Raw genomic sequence first — 23,315 nt, forward strand, 5'->3', positions numbered from 1 at the left:
CTGGGCGTTGTGGCGGGCGCCTGTAGTCCCAGCTGCTTGGGAGGCAGAGGCAGGAGAATTGCTTGAGCCCAGGAGTTGAAGGTTGCTGTGAGCTGTGATGCCACAGCACTCTACCCAGGGTGACAACCTGAGGCTCTGTCTCAAAAACAAACAAACAAACAAAAAAACAATAATAATTGCCTATAACTCTGTCTCTCAAAGAAAAGCAACCATTTACCCAACAAATTTCACCAAGGACCTGTTAATGTGCCATGTACTGAACTAAGTACTGGAGATAAAAGGTTAAAAGATACCATCTCTGTCCTCAAGGAGCTCATGCTCCAGGGATGGGAGCCATCAGCAGAGAACTTTAATTACAGAGTAAGTGCTGTGGTAGAAGCAGGCACTGGAAGCTGTCCCCAGAAGTGTAAACATTGTGTTGTGCTTAGTTTCCTTGCCCTAATGGAACTTGCTGTTTCAAGGATTCCTTTGGGGAATCTTAGGAAATAAAGCATCTTCTTTAATAAGCTTAAATTATTTCTTTTTTTTTTTTTTGTAGAGACATAGTCTCACTGTACCGCCCTCTGGTAGAGTGCCATGACATCACACGGCTCACAGCAACCTCTAACTCTTGGGCTTATGCGATTCTCTTGCCTCAGCCTCCCAAGCAGCTAGGACTTGTGACACCAGCCACAACACCCGGCTATTTTTTGGTTGCAGTTTGGCCAGGACTGGGTTTGAACCCGCCACCCTTGGCATATGGGGCTGGCACCCTACTCACTGAGCCACAGGCGCCGCCCGCTTAAATTATTTCTTAATAAATGTAATTTGCTTAAGATAAAATACATACATGTTTATAAGTATTTTTAGCATTTAGATTCTAGATTTATGAGGCAATTTGCTGAAAAATACTTCATTTTGTCTAATGGGCCTATGACTGAAGTAACCCATTGTCCATAAATGGTGAAAACACAAAATTTTGGGTTTTCTCCTTTGCAGTTTTACCACATAAATCCGCATTTTGTAAGACTGGAAACCAATCCTTCACAATTCATCTTAGGTAAAAACATAAAACAGATTCAGAGACAAGTCTCTAAATATGCCAGTGCTTTGATCAACTCACAAGAGTTTTTCTGATAATATTAGTGTTCCCAGGATAAATATAGTAGTACCACTCAGATCTGCAAGAACACACTTCTCTTGCTGCAGAAAACCGCAGAAGCATACAGGAAGTGGTACAGCTTGTAACTGCAGTACCAATATAGCTCTATCTGTGAAGCCAAAAATATACTCTTAATTCACAGGCAAAAATTGGAGCTAATGATAGATCTAATTTGTTTTCTTTCCATCAAGAATATATTAATTTTGTTATCCTTCCTCCAAAAGTGTGAAATTGAAAAGTATTTTGACTTTTCAGTGTTTAACCAATTAAAATGATAATTTTAATGCTTATTATAGCACAAAATATTAATAAAAAAATTGTTTCGAGACAGAGTCTCACTTTGTCGCCCTTGATAGAGTGCAGTGGCATCATAGCTCCCAGCAACCGCAAACTCTTTGGGCTCAAGTGATTCTCTTGCCTCAGCCTCCTGAGTAGCTTAGACTACAGATGCCCATTGTAATGCCCAGCTTTTTTTTTTATTAAATCAGAGCTGTGTATATTAATGCAATCATGGGGCACCATACACTGGTTTTATACACCATTTCACATATTTTCATCACATTGGTTAACATAGCCTTCTTGGCATTTTCTTAGTTATTGTGTTAAGACAATTATATTCTACATTTACTAAGTTTCACATGTACCCTTGTAAGATGCACCGTAGGTGTAATCCCACCTATCACCCTCCCTCCACCCATCCTCCCCTTCCCCTCCTTTCCTTCTCCCCCTTCCCCATATTCTTAGGTTATAACTGGGTTATAGCTTTCATATGAAAGCCGTAAATTAGTTTCATAGTAGGGCTGAGTACATTGGGTACTTTTTCTTCCATTCTTGAGATACTTTATTAAGAAGAATATGTTCCAGCTCCATCCATGTAAACATGAACGAGGTAACGTCTCCATCTTTCTTTAAGGCTGCATAATATTCCATGGTGTACAAATACCACAGTTTATTAATCCATTCGTGGATCAGTGGGCACTTGGGCTTTTTCCATGACCCAGCTATTTCTTTCAGAGACAGGGTCTCACTCTGGCTCAGGCTGGTCTCGAACCGTGAGCTCAGGCAATCTATCCACCTCAGCCTCCCAGAGTGCTAGAATTATAGGCGTGAGCCACTGCAACGGAGAGTATTAATAAAATCTGAACTAAAAAGAGAATTTCCAAGTAAAGACAATTAGTTACTAAGAATGTTATTAATTTTTACTTATTTTCCAGTTTACTATTTTCATTTTTTGTCAGTTACTAATTGTTCTTTGTCATGATTCTTTATTTAGTGGACATATCAGGCCATGGTCCATGAACTACTGGGCATAAACAATAATCGGATTGATCTTTCCAGAGTACCAGGGATCAGTAAAGACTTAAGGGAGGTGGTCCTATCTGCTGAAAATGATGAATTCTATGCTAATGTAAGTGGTTTTAATTTTTAGCCGTTTTTAATGTAAAATGGTTAATAATGGCTTGTTGAATGGGAGCAGGTATTGGAATTTCATATAAAAACACGACAGGGGTACCCTACAAACAGGCAGAAGACTTGGATTCTGACCCTTTAGCAATATTTTTTGTTGTTTGTTTTTTTGTTGCAGTTTGGGTGATCTGGGTTTGAACCCGCCACCCTCGGTATATGGGGCCGGCGCAGTACCCACTGAGGCACAGGTGCCACCTAGCAATATTTTTCATAGAAGCCACATAGTTGCTTACCCTCCTACAGTAGCTCTTTATGAGAATAGTAATGGTATTCATCACTAGTATCCTGGCTAAGGTCCAAATGTGGTAATTAAAATGGAATTCTCCTGCCCTTCAATTCTGTGCTCAGGATTCTTTTTCACTTCTTTTAAATTGTCTGAAAGGCAGCTAGCTGATGAAATGTGCTTCTGTCTTCCTTTTTCACAGAATATGTATCTGAACTTTGCTGAGATTGGTAGCAACATAAAGAATCTCATGGAAGACTTTCAGAAAAGGAAACCAAAAGAACAGCAAAAGCTTGAATCAATAGCAGACATGAAGGTAAATCAAGCATGTACATGGACGACTAACATGTGAGACTTTGTAAGCAATATTTCAGGAATCTTCTGTGTCTGATTTCTACCTTGAATTTTTTTTTTTTTTAGATACTTTCCGTAATGTCTCTTTTTACTAAACAGTGTAGTGAAAACTTCATAATAAGTCATGTGCTTCTTTCCATTCTTCGGTCACATTTGCACTATTTAAAGTCTTGGTCTATCAACATATACCAGTTCTTCTCTTCTTAAGCGTAACAAAATACCATGTGACTGAGAGCTGTAAGTACTTTACTCTGGCCAAAAAACAATCCCTATGGTTTTCTTCTTTTTTCTCTCTCTTCTCCTTTTTTATACATGCTTGTCTTTGGTTAAAAAATAATGGAATCAACCCCCCATTGATGTTTTTCCCATGGCAGGCTTTTGTTGAGAATTATCCACAGTTCAAGAAGATGTCTGGGACTGTTTCAAAGCATGTGACAGTGGTTGGAGAACTGTCTCGATTGGTCAGTGAGCAGAATCTGCTGGAGGTTTCAGAGGTTGAGCAAGAACTGGCCTGTCAAAATGACCATTCTAGTGCTCTCCAGGTTAGTCCAATTTGATGAGCACCTACTATGTGTAAGGCACTGTGCCAGATAGTGAAGATTAGAATTATGGGGCAGCGCCTGTGGCTCAGTGGTTAGGGCACTGGCCTCATATACCAAGGGTGGTAGGTTCAAACCCAGCCCCAGCCAAATTGCAACAAAAAAAATAGCCGGGCATTGTGGCAGGCACCTGTAGAGGCAAGAGAATCACCTAAGCCCAAGAGTTGGAGGTTGCTGTGAACTGTGACACCACAGCACTCTACTGAGGGTGATAAAGTGAAACTCTGTCTCTAAAAAAATAAAAAATAAAATAAAGATCCAGTATAGGATCTTAGGTAGAAAGTTCAGGTAGTGAGAAAGTAAGGATTCTCTACAGGTAAAAAAACTGAAGTTAGAGAGATTTGTAGACTTACAATGATAATAGTAAAAATTATGAAGCAGATTTGAGAAACATTTCGAAGGGAGAAAACAAATGACAGATTGGATGTAAAGACAGAACAGATCAGAGGTAATTCCAAGGTTCCTGAGAAATGACAAAATGTGACATCACTGACAAATAAATAATTTAGGAATGAGTCCTTTGGGAAATAGCTATTTCTGAGCCACTTCTAAGAAGCGCATTTCCCTATTAATATTCTAAAATTTAGTTTCTTTCTTTCTCTATTGCAATTCTATTTTATTTTAAAATAAAGCTGGCCTGGTATATTAGAAACAACACAGGCTATGGAGTCCTGGCTTATATCCTCTTTCTACTTACCAAAATTTCTTTGGGAAAATTACTTACTTTTCTCAAGCCTAATGATTTCAGACTTTCAGATTCTTATGAGGATTTAATAAGATATGTAAAATGAGTCACATATAGGAGGTGCTTTATACTTCATAAAGTTTGGTCCCTTCCTCAGAGCATAATTATTTTTATACATAGTGCAACCAAAAGAAAGCCCCTGTGTGTGCTATATTTATACTAAGATCTTTACTAGGATTTATAGTTGTTGAGTTTTTAAATTTATTTTTTAATATTTACGAAGATTTCCTCCAAAAATACTAACATTTTGAAATTCATAAAGATGCTATTTGCTTTATATTTATGTAAAGTGCTTCTGTCATCACAGTTTTGGTTTTGTCCTGTGTTCTTAAATCTTCACACAGAATTCTTAGTTCTTTAGGCTGATTTTATCATGTAATTGTATTAAATTCTAATTCTTAAATAGATAATATAACTGATGAAAGAGGTGTATAGTAAAAACTGAGTCTGTTAATAGTTTAATATATATCCCTACAGTTATTCACTGTATGTGCAATTATGTGTCTGTGTATTCCTTTTTTAATTCAAATGATACCATACCATACACAGTGTTCTGCATTTTGTTCATTTAACCATGTATCTCGAGACTGTTCCAGATCAGAACCTAAAGACTCATTCTGGTTTTTTTTATTTTTGTTTTTAGAGACAGAGGCTTACTCTGTTGCCCATGCTAGAGTACAAGAGCATCAGCTTAGCTCAAACTTCTGAGTTCAAGCAGTTCTCCTGTCTCAGCCTCCCAAATAGCTGAGACTAGAGGTGCTCACTACCATACCTGGCTAGTTTTTCTATTTTTAATAGAGACAGGGTCTCACTCTTGCTTAGGTCTCGAACTCATGAGCTCAAGGGATCCTCCTGCCTCAACCTCCTAGAGTGCCAGGGTTACAGGTGTGAGCCACTGTACCTAACCAAGACTTGCTCTTTTCCATCACTAAATAATACCTTTGTAAAGATGTATTGTAATCTATTTAAGTAGGCCAACTTACTTAAAACACTGGTAATAATAGTTTGTAGTTATTTTGGGGGCTTAATAGAAGCATTCCTATATTTATCGTAATAAAAAGAGTTTTCTGCTTTTTAGTAAATAAAAACAAAATTTTGTCCTGTAACTAAATTTAAATTTCCTTATGTTTCATCATCATTTGATTTTTCCCTTAAACAATAGAACCAAACTTAATCACCAGCCAATTCTAGCATCTTAATTTTATCTCTCTACCATATGGAATGCAGTTAGAAAAAGTTATTGTAATTCCTTGCCTGAAACTTTTTTTTTCACTTTATTTTATTTATATATTTAGTGAGACAGAGTCTCACTGTGTGGCCTTCGGCAGAGTGCTATGGCATCACAGCTCACAGTAGCTGGGACTATAGGCATGTGCCACAACACCTGGCTTTTTTTTTTTTCTGTAGAGATGAGATCTCGCTCTGGCTCAGGGTAGTCTTGAACTCCTAAGCTGAGGGCAACCCACCCACCTCAGCCTCCCAGAGTGCTAGGATTACAGGCGTGAGCCACCACTCCCGGCCTATTTTTTTTTCCACTTTAAAAGAAAAATAGATACTTTAAAAATATGAACTCTGTTTGTGATCTTATAACTCTAATTGTGATCTATGTTATATTTTTAAAACTTGTCTTTTGAAGGATTTCTTCTCCAGGGTGTTAAAGTTTTACAGTGGGAAGTTGATTTGGACTCCCCTATCATATAGGATTTCTTTGACAACATGGTTTAAAGAGCCTATAAAGGGTATTTTTGTTTGGTAGTGAGTGGACACTGGGGGCCCGACATCTAGAGGGGTCATAGCATTTCTTGGCTTGACCTTAGATAATAATGAGTCATGAAGCAATGAAATGAGGTTTTTGAGTAGCGATGGGGTTTGCTTTATTCAATAATAAATGTATTGTGGCAAAACAAAAATGGTCATATATTGCTAAAAACTAAATTACAAATTGTTGCCGTTCTAACAAAAGTTTGATTAAGAAAGAATTTCACTAGAACCAAAGTGTAATAAATGCATTACCATTGAAACATATCCGTATCCTCAGAAGAGATTCATTTGATTAGTAATGAATATTTTTCATGCCGTGAAGAGAAATATCTTCAGAAAGTAAGCATTCCCCCGTCTACACTTTACCTGTGTTACCATGTTACACTTTTTCATTACGAGAGAGAAATCAGTCTATTAAACATAGTATATCCTCCTTTCCTGGAGAAATAATTTTCCAAATTATTATGTTAACGACACATAGTAAAGACTCAATAAAAAAATTTTTTTTTGAGACAGAGTCTTACTGTGTCGCCCTCAGTAGAATGCTGTGACGTCACAGCTCACAGCAACTTCAAACTCTTGAGCTTCAGCAATTCTCTTGCCTCAGCCTCCCAAGTAGCTGGGACTACAGATGCCCACCATAATGCCCGACTATTTTGTTGTTGTTGTTGTTATTGTTGTAGTTGTCATTGTTGTTTGGCAGACCCAGGCTGGATTCGAATCGGCCAGCTCCAGTACATGTGGCTGGCGCTCTAGCCACTGAGCTATAGGCACCAAGCCAAGACTCAATAAATATTTATTAAAAAAATGAAGCTGGACTCAGCGCCTGAGGCTCAAGTGGGTAAGGCGCCAGCCATATACACCTGAGCTGTCGGGTTTGAATCCAGCCCGGGCCCGCCAAAACAACAATGACCGCTGCAACCAAAAAATAGCCGGGCGTTGTGGCGGGCACCTGTAGTCCCAGCTACTTGGGAGGTGGAGGCAGGAGACTCGCTTGAACCCAGGAGTTGGAGGTTGCTGTGAGCTGTGATGCGACGGCACTCTACTTAGGGTGACAGCTTGAGGCTCTGTCTCAAAAAAAGAAAAAAAAATGAAGTTGATGGCTTGGGGCCTGTAGCACAGTGGTTACAGCGCCGACACATGCATCAAAGCTGGCGGGTTCTAACCTGGCCTGGGCCAGCTAAACAACAATAACTGCAACAAAAAAATAGCCAGGCGTTGTGGTGGGCACCTGTAATCCCAGCTACTTGGGAGGCTAAGGCAAGAGAATCACTTAAGCCCAAGAGTTTGAGGTTGCTGTGAGCTATGATGCTACAGCACTCTACCAAGGGCAACATAGTGAGACTGTCTCAAAAAAAAAATAAATAAAGAAGAAGAGTTCTATTTGAAGCTATGTAGAGCAGTTGCTAAGAGCTTGGGCCTAATGACTTGGGTTTGAAAATGATTCTTGCTGGGTACAATGGCTCATACCTATAATCCTAGCACTCTGGGAGGCCCAAATGGGTGGATTGCCTGAGTTTTTCTAAAAATAGAAAAACTAGCTCAGTGTTGTGGCAGGTGTCTGTAGTCTCAGCTACTGGGTAGGCTAAAGCAAGATTGCTCAAGCCCAAGAGTTTGAGGTTGCTGGGAGCTATGAAGATGCCAAGACACTCTACCCAGGGTAATAGAATGAGACTCTGTCTCGAAAAAGGAAAAGAAAAAAAAAGGAAAGAAAAGTAGTCAACCAGAAACAATGGAAGAATCTGTAAATAATCAGAAAAAAACAATGGTTTCCCCATTGATAATTTGTGAATGATGTTAGTTCCTTTTGGAATCTTGACCTCCAAAGAGAATATTCTTGCTTTTCTTTTCTATTCCTTGATTAGGCCTACCCAAATGTTAAAGTTGAGTGCAAGGTTTTTGAATCCTATCTTCTTAAGTAGACAACAGTTTTCTGATTTTCTCTTTACTCAGTCATTGCTGCTATGTGACAGTATCTTTTCTCTCTTGATTGCAAGACTTTATGGAAAATTTTATAAGAAAAGATAAGCCAGGCTCAGCGCCCATAGCATAGTGGTTACAGCACCAGCCACATACACCAAGGATGGTGGGTTTGAATCCAGCCCAGGCCAGCTATACAACTTCAACAACAACAACAAAAAAATAGCCGGGCGTTGTGGTGGACACCTATAGTCCCAGCTACTTGGGAGGCTGAGTCAAGAGAATCATGTAAGCCCAAGAGTTTGAGGTTGCTGTGAGTTGTGATGCCACAACACTCTACCTAAGGGCAACATAGTGAGACTCTGTCTCAAAAAAAAAAAAAAAAAGAAAAGCCAAAAAGTTCATTATGTATTTGAGTTTTATTTCCAACAAGTAAATGCTATCCTGTAGCACACACCTGCTATGTAGTTAGAAGCTTCTCTAATTCTTTTTTCTCCTTTTCTCTGGTTAGTACCCTGAACTCTCAATATAATGTATGCTATCGTTAGTCAAGATGATGTGGCAAGTAGCCATGAGAGAAGTTGTTCAAAATGAAGTCAAAGGATAGCTTGGGGTCAAGGCAGACAAAAAGGCCCTACTTCTCCAAGAACTGAAGAAAGAAACTCAGCTTGTACCTATAGGTTTCTTTTCATGAGAGATAGATAAGTCTAGCCAGGACGTGGACCTGAGCCATGGGTCCTACGGGCTCAAACAGTAGGCAAAATAGTCTACTCAAGTAAGCCTAGGTCAGATCTGAGCCAAGTCCTCAAGGGAGAGCTAAGAGTCAAGCCAGGGAATCGAAACACCAGTACCAAATCTCAGGGACTAGAAGAGAATCTTTTTAAATGATTAACACATAATAATTGTACATACTTGTGAAATACAACATGATGTTTTGATACATGTATACATTGTGTAATGATCAAATCAGGGTGATTAGTTATCTATATATCTATCACCTTAAACATTTATCATTTCTTTGTGATTAGAACATTCTGACTTTGTGATGAGAACTCTTCTGGATATTTTGAAATATATAATGCATTATTGTTAAATCTAGTCATCCTCCCAGAAGAGACACTAGAGCACCTTCCTCCCGTCTGACTGTGACTTTGTACTCATAGACCCGCCTCTTCCCACCCCACTCCTTGCCCTCCTTATCCCCGGAGACCACTGTTCTAGTCTCTCTCTTCTCACTTTTTAGAGTCCACATAGGAGGAAGATGAAGCTTTTGTCTTTCTGTGCCAAGCTTATTTCACTTAATACAATGTCCTCCAGCTTCATCCATTTTGCCACAGATGACAGGATTTCATTGTTTTTATGGTTGAATAGTATTTCATTGTTTATATATACCACATTTTCTTTATCCATTCATTTGCCAATATACATTTAGGTTGATTTTATATCTTGGCTATTGTGAATGGTGCTGCAACAAACATAAACATGGGAATGCAGATAGCTCTTCAACATACTGATTTCATTTCCGTTGGATACTATCCAGTATTGAGATTACTGAATCATATGGTAGTTCTATTTTTAATTTTTTGAGGAACCTCTATACTGTTTTCCATAATAGCTGTATGAATTTACATCCCCACCAGCAGTGTGGGTTCCCGTTTCTCCAGATCATCACCATATTTTTTATCCTTAATGAGAAACAAAGCCAACAGTTAAGATTCAAATGAAGGTAATTAGAACCAGTAGGAAGGGTACAAACTAATTATTGCAAATAATCTTTGACTGTCTTCCTGCCACTTTTGTGAGTTTGTAGTTGCTTGGGCATCTTAGATTTGCTTAAAGGTAGAGAGACAGGTCAACCAGAACTGAGTACTTTTAAAGTGTGAGAGAGTTGACTGTGAGGGCAAGACACAAAACAGGGTGCCTATAAGAAGAGTGACAGCAGAGACGCCACATGGGATTTCTCAATGTTCTAACCCTATGACAAGTTGCCTGAGATACATATAAAGTTGTGTATATATACTTAATAATTTGTACCCTGAAATTTCTTATTATAGTAAAAAATAGTGAACCACTTGAATAGCTAGTCTAAATAGGCTGTATTTCATGGCTGCTCTCTGAGAAAGATAACCACAAAAGGAAAAAAGAAGGAAATTCTTATGAATCAGAGGTCTAAATACATACAAGAGAAACTTCTTCCTTTTAGATTCCTAAGGATGATGGTAGTAAAATGTTAACCCAGAAAATCAACGATAGGAATCCCTCTTAGAGAACTTCCACTTGAGAGCTAACAGGGGTCCTCAAACTACGGCCTGCGGGCCACATGTGGTGGTGTGATTATATTTGTTCCCATTTTGTTTTTTGGCTTCAAAATAAGATATGTGCAGTGTACACAGGAATTTGTTCATAGTATTTTTTTTTTAAACTACAGTCTAGCTCTCCAATGGTCTGAGGGACAGTGAACTGGCCCCCTGTTTAAAAAGTTTGAGGACGGCGGTGCCTGTGGCTCAACAGATTAGGGCACTGGCCCCATATGCCGGAGGTTCAGGCCCAGCCTCGGCCAAAAACTGCAAAAAAAAAAAAGTTTGAAGACCCCTGAATTGGTTCTCCATCCCTATTCAGTATAAACAGAAGAGTCCTTAGACATTGGACATAGTTGTGTGAGGTACTAAAGAGATAAGGTATATGAAAGCATCTTGTAAGTTGTAAAGTATCATACAGATGTTAGTTAGGTCCTCAGATTCCATGCGCACCAAAGCTCTCGCCAGATTTTTAAACCAAGCCATTTCATCCTGAGTTCCATACCCCTGTTAAGCGTGTCACTGCTTTGGGTCTCTAACACTAATTCCAGTTTTTACTGATTCTTCAGGAACCTTTACAAATGTCACCTCCTCCACGAGATCTTTCTTGATTTTTCAACAATCAGATATACTTTTTCTTGATTGTACCGATTTTTAGCCTTTGTGTTCTATTTTGTTTTTTGCATGCATTTTTTTGTTGTAATACCACATATTTGTTCCCCCCAAAATTTCACCTTCTACAAAATCATACACTAAAAATAAACATGGTTATGGGAATAAGGTTATGAGAAGACTAAATTCTTTGTAACTAAAAAAAGAAAGAAAATGTGTTTAATTTTGTAATCAGAGCCCTAATAAAAATAACAATCCTAATAAAAAATTAGTGTTGACGTTCAAACCTAGAGTAGAGTCAGTTTATCCTCTGCAGTCTTGTTATTGGTGTTCATGTTTTCTTCCTTAAATTATAAGGTTTTAAAAAGATGTTTCTTAGAGAGACAATTTCATCAAAATTAAAAATGCCTTTGTTATGGTGTGATTTTAGCAAAAATCACACCATAACAAAGATATTTGTATCAGAATATTTATTGCAGCCCTATTCATAATTGCTAAGTCATGGAAAAAGCCCAAGTGCCCATCAATCCATGAATGGATCAATAAATTGTGGTATATGTACACCATGGAATATTATGCAGCCTTAAAGAAAGATGGAGACTTTACCTCTTTCATGTTTACATGGATGGAGCTGGAACATATTCTTCTTAGTAAAGTGTCTCAAGAATGGAAGAAAAAGTACCCAATGTACTCACCCTTATTATGAAACTAATGTAGGACCTTCACATGAAAGCTATATCCCAGTTATAACCTAAGAATAGGGAGAAAGGGGAAAGGGAGGGGAGGGAGGGGGGAGGGAGGCGGAAGAAGGGGGACTAATGGGATTACACCTGCCGTGCATCTTACAAGGGTATATGTGAATCCTAGTAAATGTGGAATGTAAAGGTCTTAGCAAAATAACTAAGAAAATGCTACAAAAGCTATGTTAACTAATGTGATGAAAATGTGTCAAACGATATATGAACCAAGTGTATGGTGCCCCACGATCATACTAATGTACACAGCTATGGTTTAATAAAAAAAAAAAAAAAAAAAAAGCAAGAAATTCTGCAACACGTAACAATGTGAATGAATCTTGAGGACATTATGCTAAATGAAATAAGCCAGTCACAGACGGACAAATATTGCATAATTCCACTTATATGAGTTGTCTAAAATGGTCAAAGACACAGAATCAATGAATGAAATGGGAGTCACTGGGGCAGGAAGGGGGGAAAGGGAAGTGGGGAACTGTAATCGGCAGGCGTAAAGTTTTAAATAAGCAAGATGAATAAGTTCTAGAGATCTTTGTGGAAAATTTAAGGAGAGGAAATCTTGGGAACACCCATGGGTGACACGATTGTACTGTGCACTTAAAAATTTAAATGAAGTGGGCAGTGCCTGTGGCTCAGCGGGTGGGGCGCCGGTCCCATATGCCGGAGGTGGCGGGTTCAAACCCAGCCCCGGCCAAATTAAAAAAAAAAAAAAAAAAATTTAAATGAAATATCCAGAAAAACAAAAAATAAATATTGCACGCTCGTTTTATGTTATTGATATCACACATTGCAATTTTACATATTGTGTAGGTAGATACTCATGTAGATTTATAATTATTTGTTTTTTAAAAAATATTTTCTTCTTTCTTGATATCATAATTCTTATTTCTTAGTAACTGAAACTAGACTTGACTATACTAACTATACTTGTCACTTGATTCAAGTCCTAATTGTTGGGCATTCCTCATGCTCTGCTCCAACCCCCCCACTCATTCACTCTCTCATGTTCCTGAGAGTTATTAGAGCACAAGAGAGATCACGGCCAAATACAGGATGTCTCTTCTTGGAGAGAAATTTGTTCCTAAATACAGATTCTTGGATAGGCATCCTCAGCTATTTGGCTTGGCCTGCAGACATCTCCTAACATTTCCTCTCCTCTCACTCACTCCATTCTCAGAAATCCTAAATCTCTCATGTCTCTGGCCCTTGGCTAAGGTTTCTACTTCTATCCAGCTATTTTCATTTTCCTGTACTCTCATCTCAACTTGTCTTTTTACAAACTTTTAGTCTTCTTCCTTGATACACCCTCCCTGACAACCCCTGATAGCTTTGAGGCGTTCCATCCTCTGGAATCCACTTAGATGGTGCTCACGCCGCACATTTAGAGCTTGTCACGTGGAGTATCACTGTGTGTGTGTGTGTGTGTGCGCGCGCGCAAGCGTAGGCATGCATGTGTGCATCCGTGTGATTGGTTTCTCTCATACATCATGGTGCCACGTCTTATTCATCTTTTCTTCCCTTGCCTCTAGAATAGTTTTTACACAGCATTAATTATTTTTGATGCATTCGTCTTTTAAATTCTGTAGAAAATAAAAAGTGGAATTACAAATCAAAAAAAAAAAAAATGCCTTATAAAGATAGCCTTCTTTGGCTGGGCACAGTGGCTCATGTCTGTAATCCTAGCACCCTGCAAGGCCGAGGCGAGCAGATTGCCTGTGCTCAGAAGTTTGAGACCAGCCTGAGCCAGAGCGAGACCCTGTCTCTAAAAATAGCTGGGCGTTGTGGCAGGTGCCTGTAATCCTAGCTAGTAGGGAGGCTAAGACAAGAGTTTGGGGTTGCTGTGAGCTATGACGCCACGGCAATCTACCAGCTGTGACCAAGTGAGACTCTGTCTCAAAAAAAAAAAAAAAAGCTAGCCTTTTTCATCAATTAGTGTTTGGTTGTTATTTTATTTCATTTTACTTTTTAACGTAGAGCTTAAGATACTAACATCCTTTTCATTTGCACTTGCCCTTTTCCTAAATAGCTTAACATAGTGGAAAGTACAGAAGTTCTTGAAGCTATAAAACCAGATACTTCTCGCCAAAAACACTTCTGAGGATTTTCACCTTTTGTTCTTTTTTTCATCTTTAACATATTGGTAAAACTTCCTCTTTAATCATGAGGAAGCCTTTCCATGCTAGGAAATACTGCACCAATATGCTTTCCATGTTAATCTGACCAATATGCTTTCCATGTTAATCTGACCAATATGCTTTCCATGTTAATCTGACACTATTACCATATGTGTCAATCTCACAAAGCTGAAGTGCACTAAAGAAACATTCTTTTTTTTTTTTTTTTTTTTTTGAGACAGAGCCTCAAGCTGTCACCCTGGGTAGAGTACTGTGGCATCACAGCTCACAGCAACCTCCAACTCCTGGACTCAAGCAAGTCTCCTGCCTCTGCCTCCCAAGTAGCTGGGACTACAGGCACCTGCCATAACACCTGGCTATTTTTTGGTTGCAGCCATCATTGTTGTTTGGCAGGCCTGGGCTGGATTCGAACCCACCAGCTCAGGTGTATGTGGCTGGTGCCTTAGCTGCTTGAGCCACAGGCGCCAAGTCTTTTTTTTTTTTTTTTAATTGCTTGGGATTCATTGAGGGTACAAAGAACCAGGTCACACTGATTACATTTGTTAGGTAAATTCCCTCTTATAATTGTGTCCTGACCCCAAAAGGTGTGCCACACACCATGAACCCCCCCATCCCCTCGCTTCTTTCCTCTGCCTGTTCCCCCATTTCCCCCAACCATGTACTAGGTCATCAATTGAGAAACATTCTTTATAACACAATGGATTATATTACTTTCATCACCTTCCACCCCATTATCAGTGAACCTACTGAAGACAGAAATTGTCTCTAGTTCATCTGGCCCCCAACAGTGCCTGGCATAGTGCCAAATGGAGGCTCAAAACCTATTGACTTGAATTAAATTGTAATTTGCGCTGCATGATAAATACAAATCTGTACTACATGGAAGGTCCTTAATGTGAGCATTGACAAAACCTAAACATGATTTTCTCCTGGCTCCTTGTCCTGTCAGTACCTGCCTCTTAAAATCATACATACTCTATGATTTAACAATAAAAAAAAATCATACATACTCAATTTAGAGATTACACACTATTATATACTTATATCTCTGTCAACCATTTTGAGACACCTGGTTATTTCTGATGCTTTTCGAATGTTAACCCCAGTCCTATGTAAAATTCTACCAATTTGTCTCCATTTCATGGTTAATCAGACACTAAGAGAAACCAGTAGCTAGGAATCCAGATAATAATGGGACTCTGTCTCAAAAACTTAAAGAAAAAAAAGAGGAGGAAGGAGTAGGGTGTTACAATTTAATCGGTCAGTTCTACTATGTGCTCTATTCATTGAAGTGGTGGAACTAGTATATGTTCCTTCTCTCAGCAAGGTAGGTACAACTGAGGCTATTGGAAAAGAAGAGAAACTATCCCTTATTAAATTCATTCCTGTCCTAAAGCAATTACAGTTGGAATATATTTCCTTATTTAATTCTCACATCAGACGAAAGACATTTCATTTTCTATCATTGAAACAGTTGCCAACTGTATGACCTGTACATTGTCATAGTAATCTTAGCCATGAATTCATATTTATCATTACTTATCATTATTTATCATATTTATCATATATCATTTATCTTAATAGTTATGAGATCTAAGGTATTATGCAACAGATCACTTAAGTGAAGGGGGGTAAATGCGAGTTCTGTCTTTCTTCAGAATGTCAAGAGGCTTCTGCAGAACCCCAAAGTGACAGAGTTTGATGCTGCCCGCCTAGTGATGCTTTATGCTTTACATTATGAGCGACACAGCAGCAATAGTCTGCCAGGACTAATGATGGACCTCAGGAATAAAGGTGTTTCTGAGAAGTATCGAAAGGTAACTGAATTTACATATTAAGCCCACCAAATGGGACCCAACTCTGTTACTATATTCTTAGCTCTAACAAATGATAAATCACACTCTTTTTATTTATAGAAATGTCTAATTCTGTCTTCTCATGTCTTCATGTCCTTAATAAAGCTATTTTCTTATGAAATGAATTTGCTCCCTCAGCAATAAAAGTTGCTTCTCTCTTTTTTTTTATAGCTTGTGGCTGCAGTTGTTGAATATGGTGGTAAACGAGTCAGAGGAAGTGACCTCTTCAGCCCCAAAGATGCTGTGGCTATCACTAAACAGTTCCTCAAAGGATTGAAGGTATGGACATCTCCTCTATACTTGGCTAAGTAAGAAACAGTTGATGCCCCGAGGGTGAATGAATATGATCTTCAAAGGGTCTTCATGGGCTCAGCGCCCATAGCATAGTGGTTACAGTGCCAGCCACATGCACCAAGGCTGGTGAGTTCAAGCCCGGCGCAAACCAGCTTAAACAACAGTGACAACTGCAACAAGAAAATAGCTGGGTGTTGTGGCGGGCGCCTGTAGTCCTAACTACTCAGGAGGCTGAGGCAAGAGAATCTCTTAAGCCTGAGAGTTTGAGGTTGCCTAGAGCTGTGACGCCACAGCACTCTACCGAGAGTAACATAATGATACTCTGTCTCAAAAAAAAAAAAAAGCGGACAGCGCCTGTGGCTCAAAGGAGTAGGATGCTGGCCCATATGCCAGAGGTGCAGGTTCAAACCCAGCCCCGGCCAAAAACTGCAAAAAAAAAAAAATGGTCTTTTGATTGCTGCTGTTTTAGTACTATGCCAATTAAATGAAATTAAAGCAGACATCCTCTTGGAAGCTGTTTCAAAATTTTAGTGCTTTCTATACTGAGCAGAGTCAGCATTGGACCAAACAGCTAAGCAGGAAATAACTGGAGATATTTCCAGAAAATACCCAAGAGTAAAAAAACAAATAATTCCTTTGGTCACAGCTATTTTACTCCATTTGTTTATAATTTAAGATGTGTTAGGCAGTTTTTCTTTAAAGGAGATTAAAGATACAGCAAACATTTGTTCATCTTTTAAAAATATTAACCTATTAGGCAGCGCCTGTGGTTCAATGGAGGAGGGCGCCGGCCCTATATGCTGGAGGTGGTGGGTTCAAACCCAGCCCCCGCCAAAAACTGCAAAAAAAAAAAAACTAACCTATTTTCTTAAAATGGTCAAAAATTAATTTTAATCTGCTAGCTTTTCTTACCTTTCCTGAAGTTTTTCTGTTTTCCTGGGTGTTGCCAATCTCCTTTTATATATGATCTTTTCTTTTTATTTGCTCTACCTGTCATTTAGCATTTTCACAAAAAGGTGAGAGTCAGGGAAGATGATGAGAAAGGATGTGAGCAATTCCATTTTTAAGTGCCTTTGCAATAGCTAACCTTGAATTTCAGAGTTTTTTTTTTTTTGAGATTTTTCTGGTGAATTAAAATATATTTTAAATTTCCTAAGATTGCTATTCAATCTATCTCATGAGATCTCTATTGAGTGTATATTCTTTTCTAATATGAGTACTATTAACTGTTGTGTTGCTAGTTTCCCCAGAATGACATAAGAACCATTTCCCCTGTTTTAGGGAATAGAAAATGTATATACACAGCATCAACCTTTCCTACATGAGACCCTGGATCAGCTCATCAAAGGAAAGCTTAAAGAAAACCTGTACCCTTATCTAGGCCCTAGCACACTCAGAGACAGGTAAGGTAACAAAGATACTACTACTAATAAAACCAGTAACACTGAGCAAATAGGAAATTTAGAATAATGTTAGGGATTAAAGCTAAGGTTATTTCCTTCTGCTCCTCCTTCCTTTACTGTTTCAGGTTCAAGATTCTCTTGGTTTTCGTATGTCGACATTAGACATGAATTCCCCTGCTAAGCCGGAAACATTTATTTCTATTGTACTAAAGAGAGTGTCTTGGAGGGCCCCAAATCCTCATATTCTGTATTTTAGTGTCAGACCAGTTTACTTATGCCATTTAAGGTTCAGTCTGATGGCATTTGGAGTTTCAAACATTAAAGCCAAAAATAGATTTGCTGCTTGATTGTCATCCAGAGCAGGTTGTTGCTATTTTGGTTTAGGACTGGACTTTGCCAAATGTAGCCAGCACACAACCTGAGAGACCTAATTAATAAAGACCATTTGTTACACAGGGTTGAAAAGAATGGCTTTCAAGTATTAACAAAAGGAAGCAATTAGTTGTTTTAATCCAGTGGTTAGTTAAATTTTAATAAAAACAACTTGTCCAGAACAGTTTACTTAGGCCAACATCAAATTTGAAATATTAGATACACAAATTTTACTTTGTTAAAAATTATATTCTTTTTTTATTATTATTAAATCATAGCTGCGTACATTAATGCGATCATGGGGCATCATACACTGGTTTTATAGACCATTTGACATATTTTTATCACACCGGTTAACATAGCCTTCCTGGCATTTTCTTAGTTATTGGTTAAGACATTTATATTCTACATTTACTAAGTTTCACATGTACCCTTGTAAGATGCACCGTAGGTGTAATCCCACCAATCATCCTCCCTCCACCCATCTTCCCCCCTCTCTCCCCTCCCTCTTCCCTCCCCTCCCTTTTCCCCTTCCCCAAATTCTTAGGTTATAACTGGGTTATAGCTTTCATGTGAAAGCCATAAATTAGTTTCATAGTAGGGCTGAGTTGGATACTTTTTCTTCCATTCTTGAGATACATTAGTAAGAAGAATATGTTCCAGCTCCATCCATGTAAACATGAAAGAGGTAAAGTCTCCATCTTTCCTTTTTTTTTTATTGTTGGGGATTCATTGAGGGTACAATAAGCCAGGTTACACTGATTGCAATTGTTAGGTAAAGTCCCCCTTGCAATCATGTCTTGCTCCCATAAAGTGTGACACACACCAAGGCCCCACCCCCCTCCCTCCGTCCCTCTTTCTGCTTCCCCCCACATAACCTTAATTGTCATTAATTGTCCTCATATCAAAATTGAGTACATAGGATTCATGCTTCTCCATTCTTGTGATGCTTTAATAAGAATAATGTCTTCCACTTCCATCCAGGTTAATACGAAGGATGTAAAGTTTCCGTTTTTTTTAATGGCTGAATAGTATTCCATGGTATACATATACCACAGCTTGTTAATCCATTCCTGGGTTGGTGGGCATTTAGGCTGTTTCCACATTTTGGCGATTGTAAATTGAGCTGCAGTAAACAGTCTAGTACAAGTGTCCTTATGATAAAAGGATTTTTTTCCTTCTGGGTAGATGCCCAATAATGGGATTGCAGGATCAAATGGGAGGTCTAGCTTGAGTGCTTTGAGGTTTCTCCATACTTCCTTCCAGAAAGGTTGTACTAGTTTGCAGTCCCACCAACAGTGTAAAAGTGTTCCCTTCTCTCCACATCCACGCCAGCATCTGCAGTTTTGAGATTTTGTGATGTGGGCCATTCTCACTGGAGTTAGATGGTATCTCAGGGTTGTTTTGATTTGCATTTCTCTAATATATAGAGATGATGAACATTTTTTCATGTGTTAGCTATTCGTCTGTCATCTTTAGAGAAAGTTCTATTCATGTCTCTTGCCCATTGATATATGGGATTGTTGGCTTTTTTCATGTGGATTAATTTGAGTTCTCTATAGATCCTAGTTATCAAGCTTTTGTCTGACTGAAAATATGCAAATATCCTTTCCCATTGTGTAGGTTGTCTCTTTGCTTTGGTTATTGTCTCTTTAGCTGTACAGAAGCTTTTCAGTTTAATGAAGTCCCATTTGTTTATTTTTGTTGTTGTTGCAATTGCCATGGCAGTCTTCTTCATGAAGTCTTTCCCCAGGCCAATATCTTCCAGTGTTTTTCCTATGCTTTCTTGGAGGATTTTTATTGTTTCATGCCTTAAATTTAAGTCCTTTATCCATCTTGAATCAATTTTTGTGAGTGGGGAAAGGTGTGGGTCCAGTTTCAGTCTTTTACATGTAGACATCCAGTTCTCCCAACACCATTTATTGAATAGGGAATCTTTCCCCCAAGGTATGTTCTTGTTTGGTTTATCGAAGATTAGGTGGTTGTAAAATGTTAGTTTCATTTCTTGGTTTTCAATTCGATTCCAAGTGTCTATGTCTCTGTTTTTGTGCCAGTACCATGCTGTCTTGAGCACTATGGCTTTGTAGTACAGACTAAAATCTGGTATGCTGATGCCCCCAGCTTTATTTTTGTTACAAAGAACTACCTTAGCTATACGGGTTTTTTTCCGGTTCCATACAAAATGCAGAATCATTTTTTCCAAATCTTGAAAGTACGATGTTGGTATTTTAATAGGAATGGCATTGAATAGGTAGATTGCTTTGGGAAGTATAGACATTTTAACAATGTTGATTCTTCCCGTCCATGAGCATGGTATGTTCTTCCATTTGTTAATATCCTCTGCTATTTCCTTTCTGAGGATTTCATAGTTTTTTTTATAGAGGTCCTTCACCTCCTTCGTTAGGTATATTCCTAGGTATTTCATTTTCTTTGAAACTATGGTGAAGGGAGTTGTGTCCTTAATTAGCTTCTCATCTGGACTGTTATTGGTGTATACAAAGGCTACTGACTTGTGGACGTTGATTTTATATCCTGAGACATTACTGTATTTTTTGATGACTTCTAGGAGTCTTGTGGTTGAGTCTTTGGGGTTCTCTAAGTATAAGATCATGTCGTCAGCAAAGACGGAGAGTTTGACCTCCTCTGCTCCCATTTGGATGCCCTTTATTTCCTTGTCTTGCCTAATTGTATTGGCTAGAACTTCCAGCACTACGTTGAATAGTAAAGGTGACAGGGGACAACCTTGTCTGGTTCCAGTTCTAAGAGGAAAAGCTTTCAGTTTTACTCCATTCAGTAAAATATTGGCTGTGGGTTTGTCATAGATAGCTTTAATCAGTTTTAGAAATGTGCCACCTATGCCTATACTCTTCAGTGTTCTAATTAGAAAAGGATGCTGGATTTTATCAAATGCTTTTTCTGCATCTATTGAGAGGATCATGTGATGTTTATTTTTGCCTCTGTTAATATGATGGATAATGTTTATAGACTTGCGTATGTTAAACCAGCCTTGCATCCCTGGGATGAAGCCTACTTGATCATGATGAATGACTTTTTTGATGATAAGCTGTAATCTATTGGCTACGATTTTGTTGAGAATTTTTCCATCTGTATTCATGAGTGAGATTGGTCTGAAATTCTCCTTTTTGTTTGGGTCTTTTCCTGGTTTTGGTATCAGGGTGATGTTTGCTTCATAGAATGTGTTGGGGAAGATTCCTTCTTCCTCAATTTTTTGGATAATTTCTGCAGTACAGGAATAAGCTCTTCCTTGAAGGTTTGATAGAATTCTGGAGTGAAGCCATCTGGACCAGGGCATTTTTTGGTTGGAAGATTTTTTATTGTTTCTTTGATCTCAGTGCTTGAAATTGGTCTGTTCAGGAGCTCTATTTCTTCCTGGCTGAGGCTAGGGAGAGGGTGTGATTCCAAATAGTGATCCATTTCCTTCACATTGTCAAATTTCTGGGCATAGAGTTTCTGGTAGTATTCAGAGATGATCTCTTGTATCTCTGTGGGATCAGTTGTTATTTCCCCTTTATCATTTCTGATTGAGGTTACTAGAGATTTTACTTTTCTATTCCTCGTTAGTCTGGCCAAGGGTTTATCTGTTTTATTTATTTTTTCAAAAAACCAACTCCTTGTTTCATTAATTTTCTGAATGATTCTTTTGTTTTCAATTTCATTGATCTCTGATTTGATTTTGGATATTTCTTTTCTTCTACTGAGTTTAGGCTTAGATTGTTCTTCTTTTTCTAATTCCACAATTCTCTTGTGAGATTGTTGATGCACTCTCTTTCTGTTTTTCGAATGTAGGCATCTAAAGCGATGAATTTTCCTCTCAAAACAGCTTTTGCAGTATCCCACAGGTTTTGGTAGCTTGTGTCTTCATTGTTGTTATGCTCAAGGAAGTTAATGATTTCCTGTTTTATTTCTTCCTGCACCCATCTGTTATTCAACAGAAGATTGTTTAATTTCCATGCCTTTGCGTGGGGTCGAGCATTTTTGTTAGAGTTGAGTTCCACCTTTAGTGCCTTATGGTCTGAGAAGATACAAGGTAAAATTTCAATTCTTTTGATTCTGTTGATATTTGTTTTGTGTCCCAGGATATGATCAATTTTGGAGAATGTTCCATGGGGTGATGAGAAGAATGTATATTCTTTATCTTTGGGATGGAGTGTTCTATATGCGTCTATCAAGCACAGTTGTTCTAGGGCCTCATTTAAATCTCTTATATCTTTGTTTAATTTCTGTTTAGAGGATCTGTCCAGCTCTGTAAGAGGAGTGTTAAAGTCCCCTGTTATTATGGTATTATCAGATATCATATTGCTCAGACTGAGTAAGGTCTGTTTCAAGAATCTGGGAGCATTTAAATTGGGTGCATAGATATTTAGAATTGAAATGTCTTCTTGTTGTATTTTTCCCTTGACCAATATAAAGTGACCATCTTTGTCTTTTTTGACTTTAGTTGCTTTAAATCCACATGTGTCTGAAAATAAGATTGCAACTCCTCTTTTCTTCTGAATTCCATTTGCCTGAAAAATTGTCTTCCAACCCTTGACTCGGAGCTTTAATTTGTCTTTTGAAGCCAGGTGTGTTTCTTGCAGACAGCAAATGGATGGCTTGTGTTTTTTAATCCAGTCAACCAATCTATGTCTCTTCAGTGGGGAATTCAAACCATTAACATTTATTGAGATAATTGATAAGTGTGGTAGTATTCTATTCGTCTTATTTTGTGAGAATCCGTTGCTTAGTTTTATCTTTTGCATCAGTGTGGAGGTTAGGTTCTGTCCTTTAATTTCTGAGTTCTTACTTTGATGCTGGTCCATTGTGGTGGTCAGTGTGCAGAACAGGTTGAAGTATTTCCTGTAGAGCTGGTCTTGTTGTGTAGAATTTCCTCAATGTTTGTATATCCGTAAATGATTTGATTTCTCCATCAATTTTTAAGCTTAGCTTAGCAGGGTACAGAATTCTGGCCTGGAAATTGTTCTGTTTAAGTAGGTTAAAGGTAGGTGACCATTGTCTTCTTGCTTGCAATGTTTCATTAGAGAAGTCTGCGGTCACTCTGATGGATTTGCCCCTGTAGGTCAACTGGCGCTTACTCCTGGCAGCTTGCAGAATCTTTTCTTTTGTCTTGACTTTGGACAAGTTCATCACAATGTGTCTTGGAGAAGCTCGGTTAGAGTTGAGGCGACCTGGGGTCCGATATCCCTCTGAAAGCAGTGTGTCAGAATCTTTGGTCATATTTGGGAAATTTTCTTTTATAATATTCTGTACTATGGCTTCCATTCCTCTAGGGCATTCTTCTTCTCCTTCTGGAATTCCTATAACTCATATGTGGGAACGCTTCCTAAAGTCCCATAATTCTGACAGTGAACGTTCTGCTTTCT

At 38.4% G+C, this 23,315-nt stretch overlaps 1 protein-coding gene across 2 annotated transcripts in view; it reads left to right on the forward strand.

Moving 5' to 3' along the window:
- VPS45 (vacuolar protein sorting 45 homolog) overlaps positions 1 to 23,315 on the forward strand; it is a 101,831-nt gene that overhangs the window by 22,780 nt on the left and 55,736 nt on the right. For both annotated transcript variants that reach the window (XM_053590747.1, XM_053590748.1), the window contains 6 exons: positions 2,415 to 2,549; positions 3,034 to 3,147; positions 3,560 to 3,727; positions 15,668 to 15,826; positions 16,037 to 16,144; positions 17,441 to 17,562. In XM_053590747.1, the coding sequence (XP_053446722.1) occupies positions 2,415 to 2,549; positions 3,034 to 3,147; positions 3,560 to 3,727; positions 15,668 to 15,826; positions 16,037 to 16,144; positions 17,441 to 17,562 (806 nt within the window). The remainder of the gene's footprint in view (positions 1 to 2,414; positions 2,550 to 3,033; positions 3,148 to 3,559; positions 3,728 to 15,667; positions 15,827 to 16,036; positions 16,145 to 17,440; positions 17,563 to 23,315) is intronic.

This window comes from Nycticebus coucang, chromosome 5, assembly GCF_027406575.1.
Source record: "Nycticebus coucang isolate mNycCou1 chromosome 5, mNycCou1.pri, whole genome shotgun sequence".
Classification (NCBI taxonomy): Eukaryota; Metazoa; Chordata; class Mammalia; order Primates; family Lorisidae; genus Nycticebus; species Nycticebus coucang.